The sequence below is a fragment of the Otolemur garnettii genome, unplaced genomic scaffold (assembly GCF_000181295.1).
Source record: "Otolemur garnettii isolate 467f Iridium unplaced genomic scaffold, OtoGar3 scaffold00151, whole genome shotgun sequence".
Classification (NCBI taxonomy): domain Eukaryota; kingdom Metazoa; phylum Chordata; class Mammalia; order Primates; family Galagidae; genus Otolemur; species Otolemur garnettii.
The window spans coordinates 1,774,102-1,785,253 of record NW_003852546.1 but is presented as its reverse complement, the minus strand read 5'-3'; the positions used below and the strand labels follow the sequence as shown (position 1 = coordinate 1,785,253).

Below are 11,152 nucleotides of genomic sequence, written 5' to 3'. Positions count from 1 at the left end.
AGAGGAAAAAGATCAGCCAACATTCATGCTTGAGGCTCTGTCTCAAAAAAAAAAAAAAAAAAGAAAAAAGAGTCTAGGAGTTTGAAGTTGGCTGTGAGCTGGTCTGATGCCCGGGCACTCTAGCCTAGGGTAACTGAGTGAGACTCTGCCTGAAAAAAAAATCCTTGTACTGGTTACTTGCAATGGGTCTTTGGTATTCTGGGCTCAGCACTGAGGAATTCAAGTCTAGCAGGTGAAACCAACAGATGATGCCAGCATGGCCTAGGGCAGGGCTTGTGTTTCCTTGTACATGTGGGGCCCCAGCTTGGGTGGTGGTATAGGATCTGAGAAAGGCAGGGGCTGCAGTGGGCCCAGACTGGACCTCTGTACTTTAGTATGGCTTCCTTGTTTTTCAGTTCTGGAACTCCCCAAAGAGCTGTCAGAAATCTTTGATCCCACAAGAGGTAGGCTGCAGTCTTCCCTGGGTCTGGGAATAAGGTACATAGCTCTTTGGGTTGTATGGCTGTTTTCTTGGCCTTCTGAGGTTGTGTTTGGTACCTGTGGAAAGGGTAAAGCTCCCGAGGGGCAGTGGGGGTTTCCTTTCATGGGCTTTGGTGGGTGGAGAGGTGGAAGCTAGAATGTAACGGAGCTCTTTCTCCCTTCCCAGAGTGCATGAGCTCAGAGCTACTGGAGGAGTTGATGTCCTCAGAAGGTGGGTGGCCTGGGATGGTCAGGGGTGGGTGTGGGCAGTGGATTGGGCAGCTGCTGGGTGAGGCCTCAGCCAGGGGCCTCAGCCTAGTGCTTTCTGCAGTGTTTGCCCCCCTTCTCCGCCTTTCTCCACCCCCGGGAGACCACGATTACATCTATAACCTGGACGAGAGTGAAGGTGTCTGTGACCTCTTTGATGTGCCTGTTCTCAACCTCTGACTGACAAGGACATGCCCTGTGTGGCCAGGACCCAGACTGACCTGGGGGCTGCCTGGGGACCTCCCCCACTCACCCTTACACAGCTTGAGAGCCACAGACTCCTGGTTCCCCAGCCTCCCCTCTGCACAGTTCTGGCCACAGCTCCCATTCCTGTTCTGGCACTCTCACTGTGCTTGCAATGTAGGGGAAAGGGGTTCAGCCCCCACCACCATGGAGCCAAAGTGTTTGTTTCTCCTTTTCTGGGGCTTGTTCATCGCAGGCTGAGCTGCCACTCTGTGGCACAGACCTGAGGACTCACCATTGCCCCCTTAGGGCAGCTTGTCCAGCCCCACTGCCGTTCCTGCTAGCAGGTCACCCTCTAGGAGAAAAGGGTGGGGTGGAATTGGGCACATCTCGGCACCACCCCTAGCTTCCTTCCCTGCTCCCCACCCCTTGACCTTCCACCTCCTCATGCACTTCTCATGTGCCCCCTATTCTGCTGGGCCCTTAGCCCTGACAACCTGCAGGTGGTGGTGGGAAGGTGCTAACAGGAAGGAACAGAGGTCTCCAGCTAGGAATCTGGGTGCTCTGTCCCTGAGGATTGGCCCAACCTCCTGCTGCCCCATTGCCCTCCTTGTTTCCATTTATTCATTTACCCTCATGTAGAGCCATTTGCAGAGATTTAGAAAGATTTACAGTAACGAATGGATTCCTATATAAAAGATTATTTTTATACTTTTTGCAGCAAAAGGAAATTGTAATATTTGTACAGTGTCCAAGTGAATAAAAATAATGCCTAAGGCTATCTCTGACCTGGTTCTTTGGGCCTCTCCTTGGGACTCTGCTGGCTGGATTGGTGGTGGGACTGGGTGGGTCACTTTACTGGAATGGGAGGTGGGGCGACCTGCCCTCGCTGCCTCCACCTGCTGCACCTTGGGGCGGGGCGAGCCCGCTGGGGCGGGGCGGGGCAGGGCAGGGCAGAACAGGCGCCGTCCTACCTTCCTACCCCGGGACTCCAACCCGGAACTAGCTTCCCTCGGGAAGGCCGCAGGAGCTGGAGCCTGGACCGTGAGCGTGGGCCACTGCACTGGGGCCTGGTCACGAACGGAGGAACGCCCTCGTTCCCCGGGGTCCCGGACCAGTTGAGCCCTCGGCCGGAGGTTGCACGGTGTGTTGAAAAGCGCAGGCGTCCATGCCGGGGCTGGACCATGTCGCCCCCGCGGAACGTGGTGAAGATTGCCGTCCAGATGCGTGACGCCATCCCGCAGCTCATCCAACTGGACCAGGTCACCAGACCTGTCCCACCTCCGTCTGCCCTACTGCCTCCCACTGGGTCCCCCCTTTCCTCCCCAGAATAGCCCACCCCACTCCTCCCCCGAGGCTTCTCCCCAGCCCCTCTCCGCCCGGTGAGTGACCGCTCCACTTGCAGGCAAAACCCCTGGCCGCTGTGCTGAAGGAGGTGTGCGACGCGTGAGTGGGGCCAGCCAGGCCAGAGGTTGGGGGAGGGCGGGCAGGAGGGGCACCCTACCTGTCTCACCGCGCCTCCGCGCCCCGCAGGTGGAGCCTGACTCACTCTGAGCGCTATGCCCTGCAGTTTGCTGATGGGCACAAGAGATACATCACTGAGAATGTGAGTCCCCTCTCCCCCAGCCCACACACTCCACTCTGACCCTTCTAAAACACCTAGCCCTGGGGCCTCAAACTTATCATCCCACTCTCTGGAATGTGATCTTTTACGGACCCACACGCGCGCGCGCACACACACACACACACACAGTCTCCCTGACAACCTAATTGACCATACTCAGATCTTGCCCTGACTCTACTTGCCCTCTCTGCTGTCTTCTCCAGAACCGCGCTGAGATCAAGAATGGCAGCATCCTGTGCCTCAGTACTGCCCCAGTAATGGCCCTCCCTGCCTGCCCCTCCCCTGGTCTTTCCTTTGCCCAGCGCCCTTGCCCCGTGTCCCGGTCCCAGCCTAGCAGTGCACCACCTTGTGGACACCAGGGTTCCTGCCCTTCAGCTCTCACCCTTTCAGCGCCCAGCCTCCTCACCTCTGCTCATGCTCCCGCCCCTGCCAGGACCTAGAGGCTGAGCGGCTGTTGGGTGGGCTGCAGAGTGGGAGTCGTGAAGAGCGCCGGGAAGCCCTGAGACGCTTCGTGCTGCTGGCCTCCGACATGACTTTTGCCCGGGAGGTCATCAGCCGTGATGGGCTACAGAGACTAGGCACTATCATTGAGGATGGGGACAAGTGAGCACAAGACTACTGTGGCTGGGGGACATTGAGGGGAGGCTTAAGGGTCCTGGTCTGGGCCTGCTCAGCTTCAGATGTCCTCCTAGCCTAGGAGAAGTGCTCGCCCTTGGCCTGAGGGCCTTCATGGAGCTCATGGAACATGGTGTAGTGTCCTGGGAGACTCTCAGCATCCCCTTTGTAAAGAAGGTAGGTGGTAGGGCAGTGAGTGGGGGCTGCAGGGCAGTGCTGGAACTGGCCACCATGATAGGGAGGTGGTGACACCCCTTATCCCTTTCATAGGTGGTGAGCTATGTGAACATGAACCTGATGGATGCCTCCGTGCAACCTCTAGCCCTTGGGTTGCTAGAGAGTGTGACCTTGAGCAGCCCTGCCCTGGGCCAGCTGGTCAAGAGTGAGGTGCCACTAGATAGGCTGCTGGTGCACCTACAGGTGTAAGCTTCTGGGATGGGATACAGATGGGGGCAGCAGGGTTGGATCCTAGGTGTTCAGCTGAGTCCTTTTCTTGCCACAGGATGAACCAGCAGCTGCAAACCAAGGCCATGGCACTGCTCACAGCCTTGTTGCAGGGGGCCATCCCTGAGGAACGCAAGGTTAGTGTCCACTGGGGGCTGGATGGAGGAAACAGCTGGTGGGTGCTGTGCTCAGCCCTGAGGCTAAGTCATCTAAGCCCCTTCCCATCCCTCAGCACATGCTTGACTACCTCTGGCAGAGAAATCTTCGCCAGTTCATTTATAAGGTAGGAAGGAATGGGCCAGGGAAATCCTTCCCTGCTCCTCTCCCAGTGAGCCCATGCTCACCCCCACAACTGGCTATCCTCCAGAACATCATCCACAGTGTAGCACCGCTGGGTGACGAGATGGCTCATCACCTGTATGTGCTGCAGGCCCTTACACTGGGGCTGCTGGAGCAGCGCATGCAAACGCCTCTGGATCCCTATAGTCAGGTGCGTGTATTTGAGGAGAGCACAAGGCTGCGGTCTTGGCTTTGTATCCACAATCTTGACACTCTCCCCAACAATGCCCCCAGGAGCAGCGGGAGCAGCTGCAGGCCCTACGCCAGGCTGCCTTTGAGCCAGAGGGGGAGTCCCTGGGCACTGGGCTGAGTGCTGACCGCCGCCGTTCCCTCTGTGCCCGAGAGTTCCGCAAACTGGGCTTCTCAGTGAGTGACCTCTACCCAGCTCTCACCCCTGCCTCAGCCCAGGGCTATTGTTCCAGAGGGCCAGGGCCCTTCTTGAACTACTTATACCCCTTCTCCCAGAATAGCAACCCAGCGCAGGACCTAGAACGTGTGCCCCCTGGCCTGCTGGCCCTGGACAACATGGTGTACTTCTCCAGACACGCACCCAGTGCATACAGCCGGGTCAGTGCAGGGAGGGGTGGTGGTTAGCAGCACCCCCCCTTCCCTTAACACAGTCTCTGTGGGCTTATCTATGACTCTCCAGCCCATTCTCTGCTCCTTCCCACCCCAGTTTGTGTTGGAGAACAGCAGCCGTGAGGACAAGCATGAGTGCCCCTTTGCCCGGAGCAGTGTCCAGCTGACGGTGCTGCTATGTGAGCTGCTCCATGTTGGGGAGCCCTGTAAGCAGGACTTGCCTGAGCACTGTGAGAACAGGGGGCGGAAGGGCAGAGAGGGCCAGGGGCTATACACACTTTCTCCCTGAGCCCCTCCTGCCCCCCTGCTCCAGGCTCTGAGACGGCCCAGGACTTCTCGCCGATGTTCTTCAGCCAAGACCACAGTTTCCATGAGCTCTTCTGTGTGGGCATCCAGCTGCTGAACAAGACCTGGAAAGAGATGCGGGCTACACAGGAGGACTTTGACAAGGTAGAGAGCTGGGAAACCTGGGCCAGGACAGGGGGCTCTTCTGGGCCATGTGCACAGAGCTTAGGCCCTGAGCTGAACTTGGGGTGCTGCAGGTCTTGCAGGTGGTACGGGAGCAGCTGGCCCGAACACTGGCCCTGAAGCCCACCTCCCTAGAGCTCTTCCGCACCAAAGTGAATGCACTCACCTATGGTGAAGTGCTGCGGCTGCGGCAGACAGAGAGGCTACACCAGGAGGGCACGTTGGCTCCTCCTATACTGTGAGTCCTAGTCCTGGCCCCACCTTCCTGGGCACCCACAGGCCATGCCCCAGGTCGGTCCTGGTCAGTGACTCTCCCCTCAATCCAGGGAGCTGCGAGAGAAACTGAAGCCAGAGCTCATGGGCCTGATCCGACAGCAGCGTTTGCTCCGCCTCTCTGAGGGGACTCTCTTTCGCAAGATCAGCAGCCGCAGGCGCCAGGGTCTCTCAGCAGGCAGAGGTGGGGTGGAGGGTGGTTGGCTTGGGGTTAGGACCCTAGCAGTACTTCTGTTCTCTTCCCCTTTCTCTGCATAGACAAGCTGTGGTTCTGCTGCCTGTCCCCCAATCACAAAGTGCTACAGTATGGGGATGTGGAGGAAGGCACTGACCCACCTACCCCCGAGAGCCTGCCTGAGCAGCGTAAGAAGGGTGAGGGCTGGGGCTAGACACCTGCTCCCCCCAGACCACCTCATGCCCTAGGGCCACCTGGGCTCCCAGTGGTCAGCCCAGTCTTATTCCTGCAGTCCCTGTGGCTGACATCAGGGCACTCCTGACAGGCAAAGACTGCCCCCACGTCCGGGAGAAGGGCTCCGGGAAACAGAATAAGGTGAATGCTATGGGGCCAGGGGCTCCCTCCTGTTTGCCCCTGCATGCCCTGCTCCCTGCTCAGTGCCCCTGCTTCCTTGCTTCCCCAGGACCTTTGTGAGTTGGCTTTCTCAGTCAGTTATGACCGTGGGGAGGAGGAAGCGCACCTCAACTTCATTGCACCCTCCAAGCAGGAGGTGAGTGTCTGGGCCATACTGAGTTGACTGGATGGGCAGGGGGGAACAGATGGGCAGGCCCTCATGTATCTGGTCCTGTCTCCAGTTCCACTTGTGGACAGATGGGCTGAGCGCCCTGCTGGGCAGTCCCATGGGTAGTGAGCAGACGCGGCAGGACCTGGAGCAGCTGCTGACCATGGAAACCAAGCTGCGGTTATTGGAGCTGGAGAATGTGCCCATCCCTGAGCGGCCACCTCCTATACCTCCACCCCCTACAAACTTCAACTTCTGCTATGACTGCAGCATCACTGAACCCTGACAGGGAGATTGGCCAAGGGCCACAGCTGCTGCCAGTGCTACAGCCCTGAAGGGTGGAGGGTAGAGAAACACAGCACCTTGACCCACAGGGACTGCAGCAGAAATAAAGTCTGCTTGGCTCTTGATATGTGTTGAACCAGCTCTGAACCATATGGGCCAAGCCTATGACCAACAGTGACAGTCTTCCCCTTCTGCCTTCAAACTTAGCTGGTAGATAAGATAGGACTTTGGGCTAGAACTGCAACTTGGGTAGCTGCAGTTGGGGATCTGGTGTTCTGGTGGGTGGCAGACAGGCTGGAGCTCTTGCTCTTCTTCAGTATGAGCCCTCAGCCTCCCTCAGTGCTGGGTCTGTGGAGAGGAATGGCCTGTGGTCTGGGGACACCAGCCAAGGGGGAGAGATGGCAGAGCAGGAGGCATTGCCCCAAATGGGCACCTTCCTGGGCAGCATAAACAGAGACTAGTTTGAGGACCCTGATTCCAGAGGGCTCCTGACAGTCTGAACTCAGTCCTCAACCCTGGTAGCCCTGCCTGGTGGCCTTTGTGGGACTTGGAGGCTGCTGCTGATAGGCATAAAGGAAGAGATGTGGAGCTAGGCCTGCTTTCTGCTGAAGGGCAAACTCAAGATGCCAAAGAGTGGCCAGGGTGGTGTTTTGTGCCTTTAATCCCAGCACTGTGGGAGGCCAAGGTGGGAGGATCAAGCTTGAGCCCAGAAGTTGGAAGCTGCAGTGAGTGTGCTATGATCAACTGCTGCATTCCAGCTTGGGTGACAGAGCGAGACCCTGTTTCAAAAAAAAAAATTCTGAAGAGCATCCCCAGGCCAGTGGGAGGATATGGGCTGATTCTGACAGGAGGTACGTCTGTCCAGGAAGCCCTGCTTTCTGACTGAAATCTAACTGGGAAGCATGGGTGGGGTTGGACCTTAGGCAAACCAGAGCCTCTGGGAACAGAAGTGGCATTGGGTTCAGGCTCAGAGGCTGTGGTCATAGGTTCTAAACCACCTGAGGAAGAAAGAACCCAGCAGTCTGTGAGACGCACAGGGCAGGCTAAAAGCTGCCACCATGTTGACTTCCTTTCTCCATGCTACTCATCTCTTCTCTCCCCAACGCCTTCTCCAAGACCAAGTTTAACAGTGTTAACAAGCAGCTTGGTGCCTGTAGCTCAGCGGCGAGGGCACTAGCCACATACACCGGGGCTGGTGGGTTTGAACCCGGCCTGAGGCCTGCTAAACAACAATGAAACTACCAAAAAAAAAAAAAATAGCCGATGTTGTGGGGGGCACCTATAGTCCCAGCTACTTGGGAGGCTGAGGCAAGAGAATTGCTTCACTAAGAGTTTGAGGTTGCTGTGAGCTGTGACACCACAGCACTCTATCGAGGATGACATAATGAGATTCTGTCTCCAAAAAAAAGGCTGGGTGCAGTGGCTTACGCCTGTAATCCAAGCACTTGGGAGGCCAAGGTGGGTGGATTGCCTGAGCTCACTGGTTTGAGACCATACTGAGCCACAGTGAGACCCCGTCTCTAGAAAATAGCTGGGCATTGTGGCTGGTGTCTGTAGTCCCAGCTTCTTGGAAGGGTCAAGCAAGAGAATCACTTAAGCCCAAGAATTTGAGGTTGCTATGAGCTAAGATGCCACAGCACTCTACCGAGAGTGACCAAGTGAGACTCTGTCTCAAAAAAAAAAAAAAAATCAGTGTCAACAAGCAATATTTCAAGCTGACCTTGAAAACTGATGATATGGCACCTTTGGAGAATGTGCTGGGGGTTTCTGTTCCCTTCCCCCAGCAAAGCTTCTGGTTATGGGCATCCAGGGCCCTGCATACCTGTGCCTGGCTCAGAGACTCCTCCCCCAACTTGAGAGTATGCTATTGAGTTTTAGGTGGAAATGGGGTCAGGTCCCTGACACAGTTGGTCTTCCAATCTTGTCAATTCTTCCTTTTCAACATCTCCAGTCCCTTGCCTACACCACTGTCATTTTGGCAGCAACCTCCTGACTTTGGCCTCTAGTGTTGCCCCTCCAGTCCTCTCAATAATTTCTCACGCGTGAGTCTGACCTACTCACATAAACACATCCTACATTCCTCAGCATCTCCCTGTTGTCCAAGGGTTAATGGTCACGATTTTCATAAATGAGCTCCAAGTTGATGGGCTGCAGACATGTAGTTTAGCCCTTCCAACTGAGTACTTTTGGCTTGAAGGCTTCTTGGTGCTTGGTCTCAGCTAGCATCCTCCCTGCACCCCATCGAGGCCTAACCCCCCCCTCCCCCCCCCGGTGCTGGCTCTGGCATGCACCTGTGTACCCTCACGGTCCCTTCTGCCTGTTTTTCACTGCCTTGATTCCTTCCTGGACCCTTCAGGCCAAGTTTGTTGCTCCCCCAGGCTCCTGGTCCCAGGTGCTTGTTTCTCCATACACTCCACACACACTATCCTTGCCTAGTGGCTCATCTGCCTCCCTAGCTGGCCTGGGAGCTGGGAAAGGGAAGCTGTGGCCTCTGAATCCCCACACAAAGCACAGTACCTGCGGGCACTTGGAGAGCCTTGGGAAGCTGCTCCTAGAATCCAGGAACAGATAGATAGATAAGGTGTTTGGGACATGCTGAGTACCAACTGGACAGACTATTTCTCAGAGATGCCACTGAAAAATTACCAGCACTATTTTAGGGGATTGGACTGGGTGAACTCTCATAACTGGGCCTACCCAGAAATGCCATCTTCCTTCTTTCTTTTCTTCCCTTCCTCCCACCCTCCTCAAGATAGCCTCATTGACTAAGCCATCTTTAATCAGTTGCTCCTGGAGTCTGCCTTGGATAAATGCATATGACGTGCCCTATTGCACAACCCAAAAGCTTGTGCTGGGAGTGGCCTTGCAGGCTGGGCTTGGGTCTTTAAGTTGTCTGTGTGGCTCTGGTATTTTTTCCATCTGCCTCAAGGCCACTTCAACTGAAGTGGAGAGGGGAGGGACACTTTAGTCTGAGAACTTAAGACGAGGAGGCACTATCTGGAATGTTTAATCTTATTTGGGTTTACAGCAAAGACCTGGGCTCAGCCGCTAAAGCCCAGTGCTCATAGGGGGTTAGGATGGCTCCCACGGGGGACAGGCAGCGCACAGGCCTATAGTCTGAGAGGTACGCAGGCAAGAGGCACAGGTCTGCTTCTCCTCAGCACCAGGCCCAGCCTGCTGTGCGCCTGGCCAGGAAAGCATGAGCTTGTGGCAGCAATGTGTAGCTGGAAAGAGGTGGTGGCAGATGGGCAGAAAATCTCTGGGCTGCCCTGGATTGGTCCCACTCCTAGTCTTAGACAAGTGATCTATAGCAGAGGATGCCAAGAGGCATAGAGAAGCCAGGGCTGGGGTCCCAGGGGTAGAGGAGACTGAGTCATAGGGCTGGTTACTGACCTGGCCTCAGAGTGTTAGTGTCAGGTCAGCTCCTCCCACGAAGCGGGACTGGATGCAGGTCACCTGGGGCAGCTGGGCTTGGAAGCGCCTGACAGCAGCCATGTTAATGCCAGAACACATGGCTACATCCAACACACGGAGCTGTTTGCACACCTGCCCAATGGTGTCCAGCGTTCTGTGGAGAGGCCACTGAATGAGTGCCTGGCCCAGCCTGGGGCCCCCGCCCACCCCTGCACTGTGGCTCCACGTGCTCAGTGTCACTGGACACACTCACTGTTCTGTGAGCTGACTGCAGCTGGACAGGTTGAGGTGTTGCAGCCTTGGCCAAGAGCTGGCTGCCTGGGCCCAGCCCTCATCACTGAGGCAGGTGCAGTGACTCAGCGCTAAGCGCTCCAGGCTAGGACAGCCCCTGGCCACGGCCACCAAGCCCATGTCTGTGAGTGCTGGCAACAGGCTCAGTGACAATTGCCTTAACTGAGGGAACTGGAGCACCTGCAGGGATGGGATAAGGTGGGCTAAGTGCGGTATGGTGCTGGAGCCAGAGCCTGGGGCCCTCCCAGTTTCCCCTACCCCCAGCCAGGGGAGTGCCCAAGGGCAGAAGTCAATGAGAAAACAGTTATGAAAAGCAGGTTGGCCCAGGCCCCCTAATCCTTAGCCTCTCCACACACCCAACCCCACACCTTGGCCAAACTGGCATCAGTCAGCTTGCTGCAGGCTGTGAGGTCCAACTCCTGCAGGGCCTGCAGCATGAGCAGGGAGGGGCCCTGTGGCTCAGGAGAGGGGTGTTTCAGGTCTGGCAGCTGATGTTCCAGCTCAGGTTGTGGCTGTGGAAAGAAGTCCCTGCTTCTCAGGTTCTTCCTGAGTTTGCCCTTAAATGCTCCTAGAGAGTTTTGGGAGAGGCCGGAGAGTAGCTGGGCCCATGGGCCACCACCAACCCCATGACTGTGAGGGTCCCACACCTGGGGCCTCTGTGCAGGTTCCTCACGTGGTTCCCCCAGCCCCAGAAGGCCCCAGTCGCGGAGCTCCTTGCACCAAGCCAGGCGCAGAACTGAAAGATGGGTGAGGTAGGTACAGATGGCCTGCACGGTCCGGTTGGTGAGGGTCACACAGGATGACAGGTCTAGCACTCTGAGGCTTGGGCCCAGTGCAGGGATCACGGAGCGCACTGAAGCATCCTAGGAGGAAGGTAGGAGGAAAGAGGATGGAGTGACAGCTTGTGCCTGTGCCATCAGGCTTGGCAGGAGTCCCTAGGAAAGGTCTGTCTAAAGCAGAGGTTCTCAACCTGTGGGTCACAACCCCTTTGGACTGTATTAAAGGTTTGTGGCATTAGGAAGGTTAAGAACCACTGATCTGGCTCGGCGCCTATAGCTCAACTGGCTAAGGCGCCAGCCACATACACCTGGGGTGGTGGGTTCGAATCCCCAGCCTGGACCCGCCAAACAACAATGACGGCTGCAACCAAAAAAAAATGGCCGGGCGTTGTGGC

At 56.6% G+C, this 11,152-nt stretch overlaps 3 protein-coding genes across 5 annotated transcripts in view; 2 read left to right on the top strand and 1 right to left on the bottom strand.

Annotated features, from left to right (window-relative positions):
* Positions 1–1,690, top strand: part of E2F4 (E2F transcription factor 4) — an 8,303-nt gene extending 6,613 nt beyond the window's left edge. Inside the window, exons 8-10 of the mRNA XM_003799402.3 lie at positions 396–443; positions 647–691; positions 791–1,690. Coding sequence (XP_003799450.1) covers positions 396–443; positions 647–691; positions 791–906 — 209 coding nt within the window. The 3' untranslated portion in view covers positions 907–1,690. The remainder of the gene's footprint in view (positions 1–395; positions 444–646; positions 692–790) is intronic.
* A 166-nt stretch (positions 1,691–1,856) lies between these two features.
* On the top strand, positions 1,857–6,422 carry ELMO3 (engulfment and cell motility 3). 2 transcript variants are annotated; one of them, XM_003799397.3, is made up of 20 exons: positions 1,857–2,171; positions 2,315–2,355; positions 2,443–2,515; positions 2,737–2,787; positions 2,967–3,136; positions 3,226–3,325; positions 3,419–3,570; positions 3,651–3,729; positions 3,825–3,875; positions 3,960–4,082; positions 4,166–4,297; positions 4,397–4,498; positions 4,608–4,716; positions 4,824–4,960; positions 5,053–5,216; positions 5,305–5,417; positions 5,510–5,614; positions 5,719–5,801; positions 5,890–5,976; positions 6,062–6,422. In XM_003799397.3, the coding sequence occupies exons 1-20, from the start codon at positions 2,094–2,096 to the stop codon at positions 6,272–6,274; spliced, it is 2,163 nt and encodes a 720-aa protein (XP_003799445.3). In that variant the 5' UTR covers positions 1,857–2,093; the 3' UTR covers positions 6,275–6,422. The 2 variants fall into 2 exon arrangements, with proteins under 2 accessions (XP_003799445.3, XP_023374656.1); XM_023518888.1 differs by lacking the exon at positions 2,737–2,787.
* Positions 6,423–9,264: 2,842 nt separating this feature from the next.
* LRRC29 (leucine rich repeat containing 29) overlaps positions 9,265–11,152 on the bottom strand; it is a 15,608-nt gene continuing 13,720 nt past the window's right edge. The window contains exons 4-8 of one of the 2 annotated variants that reach the window (XM_023518889.1): positions 10,626–10,841; positions 10,347–10,490; positions 9,941–10,158; positions 9,667–9,841; positions 9,265–9,497 (exon numbers count right to left, since the gene is read on the bottom strand). In XM_023518889.1, the coding sequence (XP_023374657.1) occupies positions 9,673–9,841; positions 9,941–10,158; positions 10,347–10,490; positions 10,626–10,841 (747 nt within the window). In that variant the 3' untranslated portion in view covers positions 9,265–9,497; positions 9,667–9,672. Of the gene's footprint in view, positions 9,498–9,666; positions 9,842–9,940; positions 10,159–10,346; positions 10,842–11,152 lie in introns of both variants that reach the window. The other variant, XM_012811122.2, reaches the window with a different exon arrangement.

Coding starts and splice junctions, on each gene's coding strand:
- ELMO3 (XM_003799397.3), top strand. CDS start 2,094: ATGTCGCCCCCGCGGAACGTGGTGAAGATTGCCGTCCAGATGCGTGAC. Junction 2,172..2,314: donor AGCTCATCCAACTGGACCAG/GTCACCAGACCT, acceptor CTCCACTTGCAG/GCAAAACCCCTGGCCGCTGT. Junction 2,356..2,442: donor CTGAAGGAGGTGTGCGACGC/GTGAGTGGGGCC, acceptor CGCGCCCCGCAG/GTGGAGCCTGACTCACTCTG.